This window comes from Rhododendron vialii, chromosome 9a (assembly GCF_030253575.1).
Source record: "Rhododendron vialii isolate Sample 1 chromosome 9a, ASM3025357v1".
NCBI lineage: Eukaryota > Viridiplantae > Streptophyta > Magnoliopsida > Ericales > Ericaceae > Rhododendron > Rhododendron vialii.
The window spans coordinates 1,049,367-1,070,978 of record NC_080565.1 but is presented as its reverse complement, the minus strand read 5'-3'; the positions used below and the strand labels follow the sequence as shown (position 1 = coordinate 1,070,978).

At 38.7% G+C, this 21,612-nt stretch overlaps 3 protein-coding genes across 36 annotated transcripts in view; 2 read left to right on the top strand and 1 right to left on the bottom strand.

Annotated features, from left to right (window-relative positions):
• Window positions 1-3,073, top strand: part of LOC131301395 (putative disease resistance protein RGA3) — a 48,777-nt gene extending 45,704 nt beyond the window's left edge. For 3 of the 33 annotated variants that reach the window (XM_058327656.1, XM_058327662.1, XM_058327651.1), the window contains 2 exons: window positions 1,776-2,101; window positions 2,376-3,073. The gene's annotated coding sequence lies outside the window, so the exon portion shown is untranslated. Of the gene's footprint in view, window positions 1-1,342; window positions 1,413-1,775; window positions 2,102-2,375 lie in introns of all 33 variants that reach the window. The other 30 variants (XM_058327668.1, XM_058327673.1, XM_058327677.1 and 27 more) reach the window with 29 other exon arrangements.
• Window positions 3,074-5,830: 2,757 nt separating this feature from the next.
• LOC131300987 (acyl-coenzyme A thioesterase 2, chloroplastic-like) lies at window positions 5,831-11,125 on the top strand. 2 transcript variants are annotated; one of them, XM_058327071.1, is made up of 5 exons: window positions 5,831-6,818; window positions 8,369-8,546; window positions 8,808-9,277; window positions 10,078-10,206; window positions 10,700-11,125. In XM_058327071.1, exons 1-5 carry the CDS (start codon window positions 5,994-5,996, stop codon window positions 10,835-10,837), a joined length of 1,740 nt encoding a protein of 579 aa, XP_058183054.1. In that variant the 5' UTR covers window positions 5,831-5,993; the 3' UTR covers window positions 10,838-11,125. The 2 variants fall into 2 exon arrangements, with proteins under 2 accessions (XP_058183054.1, XP_058183055.1); XM_058327072.1 differs by having other exon boundaries at window positions 5,857-6,818; window positions 8,383-8,546.
• Window positions 11,126-11,883: 758 nt separating this feature from the next.
• LOC131300449 (formin-like protein 2) lies at window positions 11,884-19,835 on the bottom strand. Its single transcript, XM_058326302.1, has 4 exons — window positions 17,517-19,835; window positions 14,526-14,716; window positions 13,889-14,133; window positions 11,884-13,139 (listed from the first exon to the last, which is right to left on the bottom strand). Exons 1-4 carry the CDS (start codon window positions 18,980-18,982, stop codon window positions 12,324-12,326), a joined length of 2,718 nt encoding a protein of 905 aa, XP_058182285.1. The 5' UTR covers window positions 18,983-19,835; the 3' UTR covers window positions 11,884-12,323.
• Window positions 19,836-21,612: the final 1,777 nt, after the last annotated feature.

Below are 21,612 nucleotides of genomic sequence, written 5' to 3'. Positions count from 1 at the left end.
GCTTTAGAGGTTGAAGATGGAGGTTGTATGGTGACTGAACATCAGTGGGTGTGTGGAAGTGGACTTCCTTCCTTTCTCTTTCAATAGAAGAAGAAAAAGAGCAAGAAGGGAGGAGAGGGGAGCTTTATGCTTCTTAATGAGGCTAACCCCTTGCAAATGAATGCAAAGGGGGTATTTATAGGGGGGAGTGACTGAGATCAGTTTGCTCTAGGGCCTTGTTTGGCTGGTTAAGGCAAGGTTGGAGCCTCCCATGCATTAAATGCATGGGACTTGCCTTGATGGGGGGTGTAGGAGAGAGGGGGAGCGTCTCTGCCGAGAGTAATCATCAGGGACGCTGTAGCCGACGTCAGGGTGGCACAAAAGTCCCGCCCAAGTTGCTGAATAAAGTTGATTTGACTGGATTTGACTGGCGTGCGCCACTATTAACTGGCGTGCGCCAGTAAAAGATGGGCCACTGGTCGATGACTGACACGTGGCAGGTGACTGGCGTACGCCTCCAGGACACTGGCGTATGCCAATTGGGTTTTGCTGGGGCTGTTTGGCTCTGGTTTGAAGGGTTTGAAAGGGGTTTTGAGAGAGGTTCGGGACGCTCAAAGCTCAACCACACCTTTGTCCTTAAACTGTTTTCGACTAAGATCATCATTGGGGAAATAAAAGATCGACAAATAACGTTATCTGGACAGTCCAGAATGGGGTGTCTACATAAGTCGTTGATTATCTATTTGGATCTATGAAGTTACGGATCCGATACGATACTATATGACAGCGGTGATACGAAAAATTCTAAAAAAATAAGATATGAGTACGGCTGGGCTACATTACTTGCCAATGTTTTTGTCATTTCTTAGCAATGCTAATTTTAAGAATGTTGAGAAACCGTTATATTCTTCATATGCCAACTTGTTCCCCGCAAATTCACTGGTTACTTGCTGAAATTCAATGTTATTTGGAACATATTACATATGTAGGACATCAGACTGTTTTCATCTCACTGTATCCTCATTTCTAGAGTGTAAGTAAACTATTGAACATCTATGCTTTTTGTATTCCTCAAACCTTTATGCCATCCTATGCAAGTCCCATATTCTTAATTTCATAAATGTTTGAACATATGACCTAGAGTATTCAAAAAGTATCTGATACTTCAAAAATTAAATTTAAATGGCTTTTATATTTTGGATACTTCTGGATACGTATCCACAAGTATGGGAGGATTATCTGTATTCGATGTGGATACCATACAGCTCAGACTCCCATATAGAAGCATCCGTTCTTCCTAGGTTTGGATCAATTTTGTATCAATAGTTTCTCACTAGCCGTTTTTGACATTCGCTCTTTGAAGTACGGTGACATTAGACACATCAGAAGTTGGACTCTGGAGAATCAGAAGTTGGACTCAGGACACATCAGAAGTACGTTTCTCACTCTGGTCACTTATCACCAACATGTTCTTAATATAGTGTCAAAGAGCAATTGTTCCCATTGAGCTTCTTAGCATTCGATGTATGGCATCTTACAAAGATAAACTATTAGCATAGTAATAATTTCTTTTCTATGTTTTGATCTCAGACACCCAACTCTTATTATTTCTGTGAGCTCCTGTGGCAACGAAATAATAATGGTTTTGACAGCATGCGAAATAACTCTGTTGAAGAAACAGGCTTTCAGATAGCACATCTGCTTATATAACCTCTCAAGACAAGACAACAAATTAGCTATTATCCTTTTTCTTTTTTTCTTGACCATTTTCTGAGGTTATTTTTTCCTGCTTCCAGATTCTTTGAGACACGCTGCGCAATACTGCAAAAATCTGAGGAAATGCAGAGGTCCTCCAACGTCTTATTCGTACAATATTCTTTGGTTAACACATCACTGGCCCTTTTTTCCCCTTTATCCATTAATAATTTTGTTTTAGTTCCAATTGTTGTTGAGAAGTTTTGCATGCTGGTTAACTGCAAACTGTGCACCCCTAATAAGCTTGTGATGCGTGTGGTTGTTGTAGCTCAGAGTGAACTTTCAGTCAAGGACTTCACTGCCTTATCTGCCCCTAATGGTGCTACCGGATACTGCAAATGGGTGAATCTTCCTTAAAATTCGACATGTAAGTCATTGCTTTTCCTCTTGCATCAAGCCAATCAATTATTTCTTAATTAGCTTTTTATTCTTTGTTCATTCTTCGTATCCTAGCTTTCAGTGTATGGCATCTTACACAGTCATGCATGCTTAACTTGTAGTAGTTTCTTCTCTTTTAGCAATGAGTAGATTTACCAGTTTAATCATAGAATGCTACATGCTTATCTTTCGAACTTTTACATACATGTTTAGTTTTCTATTTCCTGGTCTAACTAGATCTTTGTTCTCGCACATATGGTTAGGGTACTTACTCAGGAACTCCCTGGTTTTGGTAAAAGAAACTACTTCTTGTATGACCATAATGCTTGATATAACTTAGAGTTCTAAGAAGTGCGACGATTTGATTTCAACAATGCCAGGATAGAGGTTGCTGCAGTTTCAAGGCTTCTATTGATCCTCTTCTTCTGTTGTTTTAGCTGCTGCATCAGGACTTTGTCTGCTGCTTTGGCTGGAAATGCTTTGGCAGTGGTCCTGTTTTCTACTGGTGTCCTGCAGATTATACTTGTTTAGGATGTTGGTTTTGTTCCTAATGCTATATCAGATGCCGGTGTTATCCATTGCTTCTTCAAGTGAGCTCTCAAGCTTTGAGAAGGGTGCTATGAGGTTAACATGCTGCAGATTCTGTCTTTCCATTTCGCTGGAATTGCCGATGCATAATTGCTGGTATGCTGGAATTAAGCTGAAGTAGGGGAAGTCTAGGATCTTATGAGTGGGTTGTATCTTTCTTGGTTTTTTTGGATATTGGTAGATTTATTTTGGTTGGCTCTTTGCCTACGTTGTTGCTTTCTTTGTGTTCTGGGTGGCATATGATTGTCATGAGGCTTGGGTGCCAACATAGTTGGAATGGAAGCTTCTTATTGTGATGCCGTCGCCCTATTTCCTAATCTTTGTAATCATTTCTTCAAGGGTTAATAAATTCCTTAATCTTTTTAATGTGACATATAGGGCATCTTAACACACATATTACGACTTTACATTTACATTTTGTGCGCATCAGTTTTTAAAAATGAGGAGTAAATTTTGTTTTTAAAAATGATGGATGGGTTATATGAAGAAATTTGGTTGGTGGAGTAAATAGTGGGTTGCGAATAGCGGCCGCCTATTTTGGTTGGCTCTTTGCCAACCTTGTTGATTTTTGTGTGTCTCGGGTGGCATATGATTGTCAAGAGGCTTGGGTGCCAACATAGTTGGAATGCAAACTTCTTGTTGTGATGCCATACGGCATCGTGCCCCCGGTATTGTTTAATCTTTATAATCATCTCTTTAAAGATTAATAAATTCCTTCCTTGATCTTTTTAATGTGGCATTTAAGGGCATCTTAGCACACATATTAGAACATCTCCAATAGACTCAATGGGATCCTAAGCAGCCACCAAATATTTTTACTACCCAATAGCATAGACAAATCCCTACCCAAATCCCAAAACTCCCTTGATTTAGAAAAAAAAAAAAGAAAAAGAAAAACACTCACCGCCACTGCCATCCCTCATCTCCGACACCTCCATAGGCACCAGATAGGAGGGAGAGAGAGAGAGAGAGGAGAGGAGAGGGTAAACTATACTTACCTTCGCCAGAGCCAACGAGGGCGAGGGCGACGCAGTGGTTCACGGCACAGATCTGGTGGCTTTGAGAGAGAGAGCAAGCGAGTGCTACAATGACTCGTTGGTAGTGCCAAGTCACTGTAGCAAAGGGGAAAGTAGCGAGGGTTCCGACGAGGCTGCTGGTTTCCATTTTCAGCCCCTTTGCTCGGCAAAACCTTCAAATTCGACGAGCCGGTTGCTTCTGACAAGTCTATTGGAGACGCTCTTATGACAACAGTTTTGTGCTCTTGAAGCAGATCCTTCAATTTTTAACATCAATACTATACTGCTCCCTCATATAACAATTTCGGAGAATAGTTTTTGTAGTGCACTCCAAAAAGATCCTTCAAGCATAATAATAGGAAAATAATAGGATGGACTGATTTTGAGAATATGTTCTCAATTTAACTACTCAGAACTATTTTGTCCAAGATTTATGGTTCGGATTGTTAGCACCATTTTAATAAAGGGCTCAGATTTTGATCCAAAATGATCAAGGATCCCTTTAAAACTTTTCACATAAAAACTTTTGACTCTTCCGGAATCCGTTGAATAGTTGTTAAAGTGCTCATCATAGAGTTTTATTTTTTTGATCGGCCTCATCATAGCGGGTTTGACAGCCCAATTTAGTCGAGTAATATTCCTCGAAGCAGCGAATGGCCAAACCATTTGATCTGCAAATGTTGAATCAGGAAGAGTGATGGAGAGGATCTAAGAAGTTATGAAAGCAGGGAAGCAAGCCCACATTTAAATTTGTATCGTCAGAGCTTGGTTAAACTATGCTGAAGAACTATATGGAAGAAAGCAAAAACTGCTGGAAATATAAAGAAATCACAAGAAAATCCGATCGCTGATGAAACTGAAGATCGCTACAATCCATATACCCCAACAACACAACAATTGGGATCGGGCTAGAGCCGATTAGCCCTGATGATGAGATAGATGGTTAGATACCATGATCGACTGATGGACCACTGGAATTGATGCGGCCCTAGGCAAAAAGCGTCGAAAAATACATCAATCAATTAGATGGCACTCGAAATTAAGCGAACTAAAAGAAATCGTTGAACGAGATCACCCGGCAGAAGAACTATAACAAATTGAAAACTCAACCTATAATTGACAAAGAGCGACTAGATTGCAGTCAAACGCGAGCAACAACGAAATGAGGCTAGATAAGAAGTTCACGATGGCGGATTCAAATTGCACTATACCGGTTAAAGAACATATTCCACTATCATTACAATATTCAGAACTTTACTTGTAGGGGAATGCTAAGGTATTTCCCAAAATACGTTATCCCCTTGACTGTCACCATAAGAAGATATAATATTAACAATAAGAATGCGTAACAAAAAATCATGAGTGACGTAGCAAAAACTACAAAATAGCATAACAAAAGCATACAACAAAATTGATATAACATTTTTAAAATTTATTTTTTCATGGTGACCCCCACAAAATAGTGTAACGTTCACCATAAAAAAGGTATAGCATGTTATGCATTGGTCACAACACCATAAGAGGGAAGTACAGTAGATTTTCACTGCATGCACTACCATCAAAAGGAAAATTTATTCAATGTCATGTCTCTAAGCACCGTCATGTAGTACCTCAAACTCATCCTCTACAACACATTAGTATAGGTTCTACAAAAAAATATGTGGAACTGGTAGAAATCTATATTATAAAACAGAGCGATTTTTGTCTACACATACAAACATGAGCACCTCTACAACCGTTAATCGCCTTCGAGCTAAGATCCTAGCAGCCCAATTAAGATAGTGTTTCCTTAAGTTATACTTTTACCAATGTTGTAATATATACATTTCCCTTTCCAATTTCTAACCTTTTGATTTTTTCCATTTTAAGTTGAAATTATTTCAATAGGATTGATAATTAACCTGTAAATTATTGCTTTTTATTTTTTCTCTCTACCTTGGCATGAGTTTTTTAAAGTGAGGCAAAGAGTGAATAGGTTATATGGACGGGTAGAGCAAAAAACTTATTTAAGTTGGGACTGTATTTCGTTTGGAAGGCATTCATTAGTATGTGATAAAGAAGAGTCGGGGGCATGGAATAATTACTCCATCAGAAAAGAGAAATACTCCTACACAACCAACGAATCGGACCAACCAACCACAAGGACTGAAGAAGTGTGTAAGCATCCAGATCTCTCTCTCACTCTCTCTCTCTCTCTCTCTCTCTCATGAATATCCTGTACAACTAAAGAAGTCAAATCAGAAGATTCAGAACCTGATCAAGTTCTACTTGAAAGCCATGAAACCCCCAAGAAACCCAGTTTCTCTCCACCACCTCCTCAAACCAACCTCCTCCATTACTCTCAGCCGTCCATTACCCCACCACAAATCACCATTCCACACACTTGTTTCCTATTTCCTCACTGTTGATTCTGCCCCAATACAAACAACACCAGAATCCCTCATAATTTCCACCCAAATCCTTTCATCTTCTTCTCTGAACCCCCAAGATTCTAGATCTATCAATACCCACTTGCCCCTTTTGCCTAATCCATTAAAACAATCTAAACCCACCAAAAAAACCAACTTTAAATCCGAAATCCTTTCTCCAAACCACAAGAACAATGAACCCATCAACGCATACTTTCTTGGTTTATCTAACCAGTCAAAACCCATCACCAAAAGCCTCTCACGTGATCCAACGCTGCCCAAATTTTTCACTCAAACGAGGTCCTTTTCAGCTGGATCATCAGACCCATATAATCCGATTCCTTTTGTTTCAACTGTGAATTCATCATTGGAGAGCTCTCAGCCTATCGACGCGGGGTCTTCGATTCGAAAGCCAATAAGCTTGTGGCCTGGAATGTACCATTCACCTGTGACTAATGCCTTGTGGGAGGCAAGATCAAGCATTTTCGAAAGGCTGTCAAATGTACCAAATGATGATGCCCTTCCACAGAGTGAGTTGATCACCAAAACTCCCTCACAAAGTAGGACTAGAATTCTGTACAAATTGTCAGATGATTATGTACTTAGAGAGCAGTATAGAAACCCCTGGAATGAGATTAGGATGGGGAAATTGCTTGAAGACCTTGATGCTTTGGCTGGAACTATATCCTATAAGGTACTAAATGGGTTTTTGAAAGCCCTAACTCTTTGACTGAAAATTGATTTTTTTTCTTTGTAAGTTATTGCATATTGTCGTATTACTCAAAGTCTGTTGCTTTAGATTAGTGGGCAGTTCTTATAGGGGCCGTTTCATTGGCTGAAGTAAACGTGGGATTGAATTACAAATCACATATCTGGCTACCGAGGGATAGGCATTTTTCGAACAATCATTTGGTTTGGTTCTTTCTTTGACTACTCTGCTCCCCCACAAAAAAGGCGGAGACTTGTTCTTGCTCTGCCCATTCAATTGGCAGTGGGATTTCAAAATCGGTTATATATAACAATCCCAGAAAACATGTGAGTGATTGCTGGTAGATTTTGGGTCATATTATTAAGTGGTCTTAGTCAATATTGCTGGGATGCCAATGTTGGCGGTTTGGCTTGCAAAATACGGCTGGAAGTTTCTTACATGACAAATCAGTAACGTTAGGCATTGACTGCATTAATTTGGATCGTCTATTATTGGTGGCCATATATCTCTCTTGGAAGTATTAGATGCTTTCTCTGCAGCTATATGTTTGGGCCATGCATGCTGAAGTGCACAGGGGTGGCAAGAGCAAGAACCATTTTTGGGTGCAAGAGATAGTAGGATGGTTACAATCCTATTATATTTAGTCTTCGGATTATGTGAGAAAGTGAGAGCAGATTACAAAGGGGTTTGGGTTATGTACTTTAGCCCGAGTATAGTTTTGTACCGTCCAGTTTCACTCAGTGAAGAAAAAATCTCTCCCCTGTGGAAGTAGGCAGAGTTTTGCTCAACCATGTAAATCTTGTGTGTTCTGTTTTTTGATTTTCCAATTGTCACTTGTTTGTTGTGCCTGTGGTTACGAATGGTTTTATTTCTAAATCTTGGCTTAGGTTCGCTTCCTCAAAATCCCAACAATTACTCAACCATATTATATAACCTCTCATTAATCAATCAGACAGGGCCATATGCGGCTTTGGCGCAGATTGAAGTTTATTAATGGCCTCTATTACTGTTGAGCTGCTGCCTCAGAATTGTCCCGTTATACGCAATTCCACCTTTTACTATTAACTGTGGTTTTGTGCTTTTGCGCAAGTTTGTTAAATCTGTAGCACTGTACTCAATGTGGGCATTATTGCGCAATTCGTTAAGGCGTAGTAGGGTTGGCTACAAGAGTAACATAAGCATGTAGAATTTGGTACCTGGTGATTTGTTTAGTCTGCTTTGTATTAGGTTCCATTGTGTATCAATCGGGGCAAGATAATCCGCCTCGTTTAGAAGTGAATTCAGGTTCTAGTACCTGGTGATTTGTTTAGTCTGCTTTGTATTAGGTTCCATTGTGTATCAGTAATCAGTCAGGGCGAGACAATCTGCCTCGTTTAGAAGTGAATTCAGGTTCTAGTACATAACTGAGCTCCTGTCATGTACATCGATTCCTATTTATTTGTGATGTATTCAACCATTCACTTAATCATGATATACGCACTTCTTCATGTTTCAAAAGGAGAAATGGTTACTTTATTTATACCTTTGTGAATTAGCACTGTTTCAACAGTGAGGGCAAAACAAGGCCCCTTCTGCTAGTCACTGCATCGGTTGACAAGATGGTCCTAAAGAAGCCTATCCGTATTGATACCGATCTGCAAATAGCTGGTGCTGTTACATGGGTTGGACGGTCGTCAATGGAGATTCAACTAGAAGTGACTCAGTCTACTGAAGGTACATGTAATCTAATCATTCTCTTTCTTATGTTCTTTTCCTTCCATTGTTTTCTTAATATAGGCTTTGATTTGCCTTCACATGTCAATTCCATTATTTTCTTTACGTTATGAAACTTTTTAGAGTTTCCAGTTTCGTAGGTTCATCAGCTGTCTTTCCCTATATTCATGCTTAACTTCATGACCTTCAACGCGTAGTCAACTTGCTGCTTCTATTTTTTATGTGGTTGCACGTGGTGTGATAAAGCCTATTCTTTTGCAGAAACAACTGATCTTTCAGACACGGTAGCTCTTGTTGCAAACTTCACATTTGTTGCTCGAGACTCAAAGACTGGAAAATCATCCGTTATTAACAAGATATCACCTGAAACTGAAAGAGAAAAAGTGCTTTGGAAAGAAGCAGAAGAAAGGAACCAAATGAGAAAACAAAAGAGGGGACAACAAAGAAAGGAGATCGAAGACAGTGAAGTAGATAGGCTGAAAGAGCTATTGGCTGAAGGGAGGATATTTTGTGACATGCCTGCCTTAGCAGACAGAGACAGCATTCTAATAAGGGATACTTGCCTTGAAAACTCTCTGATGTGCCAGCCACAGCAAAGAAATATTCACGGTCGAATTTTTGGTGGGTTTTTAATGCGTAGAGCTTTTGAACTGGCTTTTGCGACAGCTTATGCTTTCGCTGGCAGTGCACCATGCTTTCTAGAAGTTGATCATGTGGACTTCTTAAGACCTGTGAGTAGGAATCCTACTAATTTTCTTGAATCTTATTGTTCCTTTCTTGTATCGGCGTATTAGAACCTCATCTTTTCATGGATATTTCAAAGGGTGAATCCGAGGCTAAATTTGGTTTTCAGAATTTATGTTATAAATAATAACTCTATCCAATTCCTTTCATCAGCATATTATTTCGTTTAGTTGGTTTGAGAACAAGTACCTCCAATGCTTATTCTATATGGGGTACTGAACTACAAGTGTCATATATAGCAGAACCAAAAGTCGAAAGAAAATAAGAATGGATTAAACTTTAAAGGACAACTTAAAAGTATTATGTTCAGTACAATTAAGTTTGTGGGAGTGTACGTTTCTTTTAAAGATGATAAAAGAAAAAAATTAGAGCTAATGAGAGTCAGTTTTTATTTTTGTAGCTGAAGATCCTTTTTGGGCCAAAAACCACTATTGTGTAGTAAACTAAGTTGAATTCATCCTTGTAAATCTCTGTTATTAAAAGGTCACTATAACTAAGATTAACACATCTTTGCAAAAAAACAAAACGTTAGGTGTGGTGAAACTTGTCACTATGTGTGTTCGTGCTTCTTAATGCCCACGCACGCTTCATTAAGGTATGCATATTATCTCGGGTAACTTTTTTTTTTTTTTGATCCGCGATCTCAGGTAACTTCAGTTTCTTGCTATATTATCATATCATATATATAATTTTCAAAATCTTCAAAAATGTTTCAGCTGAAAGTTCATTTCAATGCTAAGGAAGAACAGATTTCACCATCTTGAAATGTTTGACTTATCTTGTGCAGGTGGATGTTGGCAATTTCCTCCGCCTCAAGTCGTGTGTTCTGTACACAGAACTTGAGAACCCAGATCAACCTCTCATTAACGTGGAAGTTGTAGCGCATGTTACGCGACCTGAATTTAGGTCCAGTGAGGTGAACATCTACCATTCTATATTTTTCTAGCTATTCAACAATTTCGATATTGTGTTGCCAAACAAAGAATCATTCAGGAGGAGACTAGTTCATCAAATGGACTTTATTCATTTTCTCGTGTTAAAATTCAATACTTTGTCCTCCCTAGTGCACAATTAAGCAGCCCTAAGGTGGCGTTTGGATCTTGGATTGTGAAGGGATTTCTTGAGTGGAAAGGAAAAGGATAAAGATGTGAAAGAAATGGATATTTTAAGTACCTTCCGTCCTTCTCCTTTCTTATCTTTGCCCTATACGGGCTTCTCTAGCAATCCATAGATGAAACACAAATGAAAAATCTTATGAAGAATTGAAAAACTGTGGAGCAATCCGTAGTTATGGGCACCTCAACACTGGTATTCCGTATATGGCCTGAAACAAATGAAATTTTTTTGCTTTCATGTGTTAGCTATGACGGGAGGCATTAAACTTTGCATATGTTTTGCATCTTGAACAGGTATCCAACAAGTTCTATTTCACCTTCACGATTCGTTCAGAGGCTATGCAAAACAGGTCAAGGATTCGAAATGTTGTTCCTGCTACAGAGGAGGAAGCAAGAAGGGTCATTGAACGCATGGATGCAGAGCGCTTGTAGTCTGATAATTCATTTATGAATTTGTCTTCCGCTGAAGGAAAACACAAGCGCCAAAATGTGCTCTACCTAAGATCGACTTTCTTTGCTTTGTTTTCAAGAACCACCCCATCTCTCTCGGCACCGTCCCCAATAAGTTCTCCCTAATTATTACTCTCATTTCTCCTTCTATCTATCACCAATCATTACTCCAAAAACCTCCCTCAAACTCCGGGGAATCATTTGTAAATTTAACTTGGGTAGTAATTTCTCATGTGTCCAAATAGGGTAGTAATTTCTCATGTGTCATTATTTGCTCCTGGAACATGAAAAGGGGGCATCTGTGATTGGTGATATCGAGCTTGCGACGCTTCTTTAGAATATGATTTCGAAGATTTCTGAACTCGTTTCTGGGTGTTGTTCAAAATGAATCCTAGAAAAAGTCAAGACACATTACTGCAAAAAGAACAACCACCCAGAAATTAACCAGGTGAAATCCACTGTATCCAGAAGATGCTTCAACAAACCACTAGGCTTTGTTTGGATCACGCAATCGTGGAGGGACGGATTTACCGTTTACCCAGAAGGAAAATGATAGGAAAACAGATACACAAATAAATTCAGCTTCACCCCCGCAGTCTTTTCTTATCTTCCCCTGCAAATTCTTTTTCCCGTCTCCAGAATCCCAGATCCAAACAAAGCCCAACAGAAAGAGACATAAATCCGACGGAAAAAACCACAAATTCTCCCCACTTTTTGCCTCCTGCCAAATCCAAAAGGAAACATGGTATCGATTTCAACGTGCTCGACCAACCCCTACTCATAATGAAAATGTATATTCCTATTCCAGTCTGGTCTGACATGGAATGAACCTATAATCGTGGCTCAAATGAACCCATAATCATGGCTCAACTCGAATCATCAGATCATAAATTATACGTTCATAACCCTAGTCCATTTAAATTTTGGACGGAACATTTATGCACATCATACCCTCTTCTTAATTTGAGAGAGATTCAAACGAGCTACAGACGAACAAATGAAGTTGTTGCAGGTTCATTCAGTCCGGATTGCAAAATCACGTTTACCATAGATTTACAATATAGCATAACTAAAAAGATTCCACCAACCCTACCGCATTATTTCACAATGTCAATTTGCTACCTGTATATTACATAGAGAGGGTGAAACTATTCCAAATCTTATACACAGAAACTAAAGGCCTGCAAAAAGATTTACCCCCCAGACCTTGTCCACTTTCATCACTAATTTCTGATAGGTATGGCGGTCCAATCATGCAATGGACCCAAAAACATTGTACAGAAAAATATCCAGAATACGCTAGTAAAACTGCATTCTTTATCCCGTAATGTGAGCTCCCACTTAGAACGAATGCAGTGATGCAAGCGCAACATTCTGATATTGTTTTCTGAAATTTCTGGGTCCATACTGTCTTCCATTGAGCAAGAGAACACAAAACCGACTTCTATTCGACATTTTAAGGTGAAGATCAGCTTTCATCATCAGAGGAACCATTGTGCCGCCTTTGTATGAATCCAGGGAAAACCGGCGGAAGGCTTGAACTTACCGGCTGAGGAAACGGACGTGCGGAACTAACTGTGCTTCTCTCGTTTATCTTTCCAACATCTTTGCATACCTGATCCAGGATGGAAAGAAAGTCCCTAACCACCATGAATATACGGAAAGGGTGAGCTTCTTCCTTGGCAGAATTTCCATGGAAATACTCTGTTAATTCCTTCACCAGAGAGAGAGCAGCACTCTCTTGAGCTTGTACCTTCACAATCTCCGACTTGGCCTTTTTCAAGAACTCGTTCATCGAACCCACAAAGTTCCGTGTACTACTCTCCTTCAATACACCCTCCTCAACTAATTTCAATACTTCCTTAATCTTACTGCTTCCTAGGGCTAGTTTTGTAACTTCAGTACTAAGAACGTCTGAATCCATGGCAGCAGCTTTCTTCACGTTGGTGAGTTCTCCGCCCAAGCTCGAAACAACTTGGAGTCCAATTTTTCGAAATTCAATGTCATTGGGAAAATCGGATTGCGGATTTTCATCAGAAGGAGTAACTTCATTGACTCCAGAAATATGAGAACCTTCAGCTCTGCTGATTTCTTGAACAACAAAATGCAAGAGAGTTGTCTTCCGGTCGGTGCCCTTAATGTCCACAAGCTTTAGGAGTGTGTCTAGCTTGAAGGCATGGGCATCACCACGTGTAGTTCCGACATTCATACGGTTCCCAGTTTTCAAAACAGCTTCTAGAAGCTTTAGGAACATTCTGCTTTTCCTCAGTTCTTCACAAGCAGCCTGTGAAAGGAAAGAGACAATTCGTGCATATGATGTGGCTAACAGAAGGCCAATGATAGCTACTGACATTTGCAATAAAGTGATAAAACCAAGTAATAACAGCGCTTATCAATATATTACAAATGAGCTAACAAGCACGAAACACGCATCCTTGCCTCACAGAGACGGACACAACATTCTCTGGGCAAGTTACTGTCGGCACACAATTATATTTTCTTTAGTCATGCACGTTGGAACACGCTAGGACACGTCAAGATCACATTTAGGGTCAAACTGCCATTCTTAAAAGTTGGAACGGTGTTGCTTTTCATGGATGATTAGTTCATGAATACTTACCCGTGTGGCGTGCCCCATATAGAAGCATAAAATCAATAGTTTCAATGTTTCATTTTCATCTGTGTTACACAAGTACAGAGAAGTTTGTTGTGACTTGTCCATGATAATATACATATGTGCTATAAAAAGTACTCTATTTATTTGCCTTGCCTTTACTTCCTATAGTATGAACAATTATTGCCCTCACACATTACAGTAATGAAACCTTTGTTATGTTTACTTTTCTGCACATTGAGAAATCTAATAACTAATTTCACATTTTAGTAAACTAGAATCTATAGGGAAAAAATAAATTGAGTTTCCACTGAAAATCAAGTTCGCAATTGAATTAGAGTAAACCATGGTTGATGCTGATGATGACAATAAAGCATGACAGGATATCCAAACTACAATAACAAGCAAATAGAGTTTACCTCCAGTGTTTCAAAAGACCTTTTAAGATACTCGACCTCTGAGTCGAAATTGACAATATAAAGCATGGCATCCACTCTCTGAAATGCAAATGGTATATCAAGCACAGCCTTGAGAAATTTTTCAGCAGGGCCCAGCTTAACAGGTGATTCATCTTTGAACTCTTTCAGATTACATTCTTCCTCCTTGGTTGGAGCCATCTTTAATAAACTTTCAAGAAGTTCTGTCCCCAGTGTATCAGCGTTACCTGTGACAAGTACATTTCAAAGGGGAAAAAAGTAAAAACTTAATCACAAGCAGCATCTTCAATGAAACTACATCAGTTTCTCTTGTTTTTTTACCATGTGTGTTAGTGTGAAAACATATTGATCGGCTCTTGCCAAGCACAAAAGCATGCCAATATGCAATCATTGCCATTAAGAGGGGCAAAACATGATTTTATAACGAAGTCCACCAACATATCATGATCATTGACCGTATACACCACTTCTGCAATTCTAGTTCACAGAATCAAACATGACTAAATGCCTTGGCAATATAACGTATGAAATGTCTAGTTTTACCCATGGAAAAGAACAACATTCCAATTGGAAACAGCTAGTTTTACTCATGCATGGATAGAAGAGGAGCTTTATATACCTTCCAAAAGGGCTTCACAAACTTCATCTATTGTCACATTAAGTGCTCTCAACAAAATTGCAATGTTCTGAGACTTCTTTGGATCAAGAACCCGATTCTCTTGATTCAGCATCGTTGACCGAGAGTTATCTTTGGGAGTCAAACTCGAAGAATTTACCATGAACAACGTCTCAATCATCTCCTCATCTAACCTGCAATCATAACAGTTGTGCGATTTGAAAACTTATAAACTTCCTCAGAAAATCAAACAGTTAACCAATAATTCCCGCTAAGTGGTGGCTGGATGATTTCCATCCACACAAGCAATAGAGGTAGACAAAACAATCACACAACACAAGAGAACACAAGATAAGAAATAAGCAAAATCAGAAGAATTCATAACAAAAAAAGACAATACCACAACACAACACAAGATAACTAATAAGCGACTGACTTCGCAAAATATATGGTAAAATGTTTCTTGTTTGTCTACACTAAGGCCTCGCGGTAGCCATTGCTTATATCCTCATTTCTTGACCTAGAAACATGTAAAATCGTTTGGCTATCAATTGCTTATTTTCTTTGCTCATTCCTTTGGTTGGACTCTTATAAAATAAGAAACCAATGGGTCTAGATGTATTAGACAATCCATTTTTAAGCAATAAAGGTGCACCAAACAGGCCCCATAGGCTTATACATTAAGGCCCCGTTTGATAACAGTAATAGATGGACGGGACTCGTAAGGAGATGGGATTACAATTGGGATTCATAATGAGAAGGGATTGGTAATGAGTATGTTTGTTTGGGATGGAATTAGATGATGGGATTATTAATATCATGTTTGTTTGAGATGGGATTAGATTATGGGATTGGATTGATAGAAGAAATTGGTAATGAGAAGGGGTTGGGTTCGGACTATGAATACCAAGTCCCACGGGGTATTGCTAATACCCCTAAAGTCTGGCTTCCTCATCCCAACGGACTACGAATCTGAACCAATTTTGGAAACCAAACGCAGTATTGTTAATACCTTCGGCTTAGTAATCCAATCCATCTCCTAAGAGCTTTATCAAACGGGGCCTAAGTGAGAGTCAAGTTTTTTTATTACTAATAACAACGATATTACAACCTACTGTGCGCAGCTAATACAGGTAAAAAACCGACCTAATGCAACGAGAGAGCAAACATCCATATTGAAAAAGAAATTCAGCGATTAAACAGAGATTAACCCAAAGGATGCACCAAACGAGCTTTGACAAGACGAGACGATCAAGAGTGAACTTAAATACTACAACAGCAGCAGCAAATCTAAACATAGCAAGAGAGGTGCTTTTCCCCCCTCCCCTGACACACCCCCCCTCCCGACCCCACCCCTCTTTTCCCATTTTAACCCCAATACCTCCTGCCTTCCTTCTTTCTAGTTTAATCTTTCTTAATTTCTTTCTTTTTTCTTTCATTCTTTTTTTTTTTAAATTTTCAGTTCTTTTCTTTATTTCTGTTCTTTTAACAAGCATCATAACACTCATTATTTAGTTTCAGGGCTCTCTTAAGGTGTCCATTGAAAGGTCTTGGAGCCAAAAATTTATTACGACTATTCAGGATAAAATGATCAGAAAAATAACATCTTTGCATCGATTCAAAATGATTGAAAATTGAAAGACTTATTTTTTTAACTATATTTTTTAATATATATATATATGAAAAAAAAGAAAAAAAACAGTCAGATTAATTTTTAACTATATTTTTAATATATAAACGGTGTAAAAAAAAAAGAGTTTCAATTTTCAATCCGTTTGAACTAATACGAAGATGTTATTTTTCTGATCATTTAATCCTAAATAGTCGTAGTAAATTTTTGGCTCTAAGGCCTTTCAACGAGCACTCTAAAACTCATTATTTAGTTTCAGGACTCTCTTAGGGTGTCTATTGAAAAGCCTTGGAGTTAAAATTTTATTATGACCATTTAGAATAAAATGATCAGAAAAATAACATCTTTGTACCGGTTCAAACGGATTCAAAATTAAAACTCTTATTTTTTTACACCATTTATATATGAAAAAATATAGTTAAAAATTAATCCGACGGTTTTTTTCCTTTTTTTCCCCTATATATATATATAGTTAAAAAAATAAGTCTTTCAATTTTTATTCTGTTTGAACCGGTGCAAAGATGTTATTTTTCTTATCATTTCATCCTAAATGGTTGTAATAAATTTTTTGCTCAAAAGCCTTTCAATGGACACCTTAAGAGAGCCCTGAAACTAATGAGTCTTAGGATGCTTGTTGAAAGGCCTTAGAGCCAAAAATTTACTACGACCATTTAGGATTAAATGATCAAAAAAATAACATCGTCGTACCGGTTCAAACGAATTGAAAATTGAAACTCTTATTTTTTTACACCGTTTATATAATAAAAAATATAGTTAAAAATTAATCCGACTGTTTTTTTTTCATATATATATATATATATATATATATATATAGTTAAAAAAATAAGTTTTTCAATTTTCAATACGTTTGAATCGGTGTAAAGATATTATTTTTCTGATCATTTCATCTTAAATGGTCATAATAAATTTTTGGCTCCAAGGCCTTTCAATGGATACCCTATGAGAACCCTGAAACTAAATAATGAGTCTTAGGGTATTCGTTGAAAGGCCTTAGAGTAAAAAATTCATTATGACCATTTAGAGTCAAAATAATCAAAAAAATACAATCTTTATCTCAGTTCAACTAAATTGAAAATTGAAGCACTTAATTTTTAAGTTATATTTTTTAATATAGAAAAGGTGTATTTACAGAAATTAAATAAATAAGATAAAAGTAATTAAAATAAATAAATTAAAGAGGTACTTTAAAAAAGGGAGGGGGGCGGGGGTAATATGGGAAAACGGGTGTGGGGTCGGGGGGTGTGTGGTGTCAGGGGAGGGGGGAAAAGCAATTTACACATAGCAAATGAAATAATGGAAATTAGCACACAACAATCAAGAATGCTGAGTTCAAAAAAACTCACTGGAACGAGCTAGATTTCAGGTGGTCCCACACCATAGCCCTGTCCGAGCTCGCCCTAACCTTGTCCCAATGCAATGCCTTCAACTTGGGCTTCACAGTTTCCTCACTCCTCTCCACACTCCCAGCCAAATCACTCCCTCCTCCTTCACCCATTTCCAAATTCCGAAACGCAACCGGCCTCGAGGGCGTCACCAGAACCGGCGGCCCATCTCGAGCCTCCCAAAACCCCGGCGGAGGCAACGGCGGCGGTGTCGGTGGCAGCTTTCCCTGAACCGTTCTAACCACATTGGAATAATCTCTTATCACAGGGGTATTCTGGGTACTTTCCGAATCTTCACCGGAATCACTTGCAGGGGTATTCTGGGTATTTTCCGAAAATGCCTGCTGATTTGGTATTGGTGGTGGCGGACGTGACGGAGCTGGGAAAAAATCGACGGCCTTCGGTTTAGGTCTTGTGGGGCTTATTAAATTGAGGGGTATAAAAGGACTGCTGGACATGGAGTTATTTGATGGTGAAGCAGAATTTGAAGATGGGTGTGAAATATTTGAAGCACTTCTTGAATTATTCTCTTCAGATTCCACTGACAAAAACAGTACTCTATTGGGACTCTCCTTTCTCCCGGAAGAAGATCTGGGCGAGAAAAACTCCTCTTCTTCATTTTCTTGATTTTCTTCATTGGAAACACTCCGCCGGAAAATCTGCAGGCGGGGAAGCGGCGGGAGAGGGCGGAGCTCCGGCGAACCCAGCTTCTGATAAGCCGGCAGCATGGAAGAATTAGTGGTTGCATTGATTGAATCTGAAGGGTATTTTTTGTGGGTGATATCTTCGTTTATTCCATTGAGGGTACCGAGGTAAAGAAACTCCGACGAGCTGGCCGCAGAGGCGCTACGCGACGGCGGCCGTGGAGGCTTGTGACCGCCCCCGCCGTCGCTGTCGGAGGCGGTGGTGTTGGGGGGGAACAAACGGATGCTGTCTGCTTTCGGGGTTTTGTCGCTTTTGCTGTCGTAGATGGAGGAGGTGAAGCTTCCGTGGCGGCGGTGGTGGAGGAGGAAGGCGGCGACGGCGGTGACGAGGGCGGCGGAGAGGAGGGAGAGGGAGACAGCGACGGCGACGAGCTTCTTGGAAATGGGTTTGGAGGGGTGAGAGGTTTGGGGGAGGATGAGGGAGGAGATGTTGGCAGGGAATGTGGCTTGGGCGGTGGATGGAGGTTTTGGCGGTGGTGGAGAAGGGTAGAAAGGGAAGAATGGGTTTTTCGGAGTGTTGGGTGGGGAGGAGGAGGAGAAAGGGTACTTGGGTAGCTGGTGTTTTTGCTGTTCGGGTTGGGATTGAGGAGCTTGGAGTGGCGGTTGGGTGATTTGGGGGAAAAAAGGCTGGTGTAGGATCCGGCGGTGGGGTTTGGCGGCGGAGGAGATGATTGGTGTTGATATGAGGAGTATGGTTAAGAGGGTGAAGGAAATGGATGCCATTTTTTGCTTTTTATTTTGAGCTCTCTCTCTCTCTCTCTCTCTCTCTCTCTCTCTGGAACTAGAGAGGGGGGAGGGAGGAATGCAGTGTCGGTTGTGGGGACTGTTTTGCCATTGAGAGAAAGAGAGAGAGAGAGAGAGAGAAGGCTGTTGTTTGATGGATACCCCTCGCAGTCCAACCAGAAAGAGTGAGTGGAAGTTTAGAAGGGTTGTTGAAGAATGTCCAAAACAACCTCTATCAATGTGAGGGGGAGAATGTTGGTGCTCACTGTGATACTCGGAGAGAGAGAGAGAGGAGAGAGGAAATGGTGGATGACAGGATGAGAGAGTGTAGGTGTAGGAGGAAAGAGAATGGTAGCTCTCAAAGTTCAAAAAAGGGAGAGAAAATATTTGAACCCCACAGGTAGAAACAAACAGTGTTGAATTTGTGATCCTTTTAACGTCTTAAATTTGCAAAAAGGAGGAACTTTGAACCATAAGACACAGTGATCATCCTCTGGAAACTGGAATGGGGAGAAGAAAGGGAATTTGCTAATCCATTGGAAAGGGGTAAAGAAATTGGGATATGCAGCAACAGTGCTCTGCTCTGTACTTGCATTTAATGGACGGTAGAAAATGAAAGGAGGAGGACGATGACGATGAGGAACAAGGAAAAAATCTCTGACAGTATAATGACCATTTGGGATTATCATTTTGCACCTCGTTGAGAGATTCTCGTAAGATTTTGCTTTGGGAGAGGCTCCTCTCCGATCCGTGGGAAAAAATTGGACCGTCATGTTTGTTCTTTTTTTGGATTAAAAAACCATGTTTGTGTTTAGGGGTTGTGTTTTCGGAAGTAAAAAATTTATAAATTTTTATTTGTGATTGAAAAGTTGTTAAAAAAATTTTATGGGGAAAAATTTGTTGAGAAATATTAAGTTATTTTCGGTAGTAAATAAGTTGATAGGTTTGTGAGTAGAGTTACCATAGCAAAAACAGTTTTTGTTGACAATTTTTTTGTTAGCGAAAACGAGATGATAAAATATTGAAACTTTTTTGTTAGTGAAAACGAAATAGTAAAATATATTAAGTTTTTAGTGTTTTTTGTTAGTGAAAATGGGTCTGAGTAGGCTTTTAGATCTAACCTTTTTTCTTTGTGTATGATTTTTAATAAATTTTTCTTCAACAATTACAGTCAATTTCTATCTATCTCTCTTCACTCGTTACCCCAAAAAGCATTCCTCAAGTCCAAAAACGAACATGGCTGCGTACGGTCTCAATAAATTTTTCCTCTAATTATTACTTTCATTTCTTTATCTTTCTCTCCATTAATTACTTGAAAAACTTGCCTCAAATCTCAAAACGAACACGACAAGGCATGACTTTTTTCATCCATTCTATTCATATAATTTATGCCTTCTCAAGAACATTGACGATGTCGAAAAAGATGTAAATTGAATCTTAGTGACATGGTTTTATAATGTATTTATCTTGAGACATATGTAAGTGTGTGAAACCACTAGTTAACCCGAAACACCTTGATCCTGTTCGGTTTAAATTTTAAGAGAGATTTTTTATAAAAAAAAAAAAATTTATTGAAAATTTTAAGAGGTCAAAATAAACAAAGCCCTTGTATTACAAAAATGGTAGCGGGTGGAGATGAGCTGTAAACCGTGATAGCAAAGGTCTGGCCCTGCAGAGCTGTGGGAGGTGGTGAAGATTTTAGCGGGAACCATCAGACACCTTTCAGCTTTCACATACGCACAGATTCAATGAGTCATCAAAATCAAAGTGACACACCTCCTTTTTCTTTCTCCTTTTCTTGCTTCGTGTGTAGGAAAAGTTAGGGGTTTTGGCGTATGTCTATTTTGTTTTTCTTTTTGTTTTTCTTTTTATCCGCGGCGTATGTCTATTGAAAAGCCATGAAAGAAATTCCGACGTATCAAAAAAAAAAAAAAGCTATGAAAATTTGTTGGGTTTTGCTTTTGTAAAAAGAATTGACTTCTATGCTCTCTTTTTTATTTTATATATATATATATATATATATATATATATATATAATATCCTTATTCATGTAAATTTATTTTTTTATTCTTTCATAAGTTTACTTTTTTACCCTTTAAGGAACAATAGAGTAAATTCACACTAAATAAAGACAATAAAAAAAGTGTATGTGATAAAAAAAGGAAGTGTAGAAGTCAATTTTCTTTGCAAAATTGTTCTTTTTAGCTTTAAGGCTCTTTTTTCTCTTTTTTTATTGTTTGACAATTAGTAGAATGTCCGGATCAGTTTACGCTCACGTAAATTTATCTCTTCCGTGGTCCAGTAAAAGGTAAGTCTTCCACGCCCGGACTTAAAAATTCACAAGAAATTATTTTCTTGTAACTTGACCTTAACATTTGTTTCCTCCAAATAAATTGCATTATGTCATGTTGCAAAACAGTTGTCCCAATCAATAAAATATGGTAACGTGGCGCAATGAAATTGATTTGGAGGAAATAAATATTTACATCGGCATCGTAAAGAATTTAATCTCGGCACTTAATATTTAAGCATTGTTTTTTGTTTTTTTTTTTTTTGAGAAGGATATTTAAGCAATGTAGATATTGTTTAAACCTAATTAATCACTTACTATTACTTCTTCTTTTTTTTCA

Coding starts and splice junctions, on each gene's coding strand:
- LOC131300987 (XM_058327071.1), top strand. CDS start 5,994: ATGAAACCCCCAAGAAACCCAGTTTCTCTCCACCACCTCCTCAAACCA. Junction 8,547..8,807: donor AGTGACTCAGTCTACTGAAG/GTACATGTAATC, acceptor ATTCTTTTGCAG/AAACAACTGATCTTTCAGAC. Junction 10,207..10,699: donor CTGAATTTAGGTCCAGTGAG/GTGAACATCTAC, acceptor CATCTTGAACAG/GTATCCAACAAGTTCTATTT.
- LOC131300449 (XM_058326302.1), bottom strand. CDS start 18,982: ATGGCATCCATTTCCTTCACCCTCTTAACCATACTCCTCATATCAACA. Junction 14,717..17,516: donor CTGAAATCTAGCTCGTTCCA/GTGAGTTTTTTT, acceptor TTATGATTGCAG/GTTAGATGAGGAGATGATTG. Junction 14,134..14,525: donor TTGTGAAGCCCTTTTGGAAG/GTATATAAAGCT, acceptor TACTTGTCACAG/GTAACGCTGATACACTGGGG.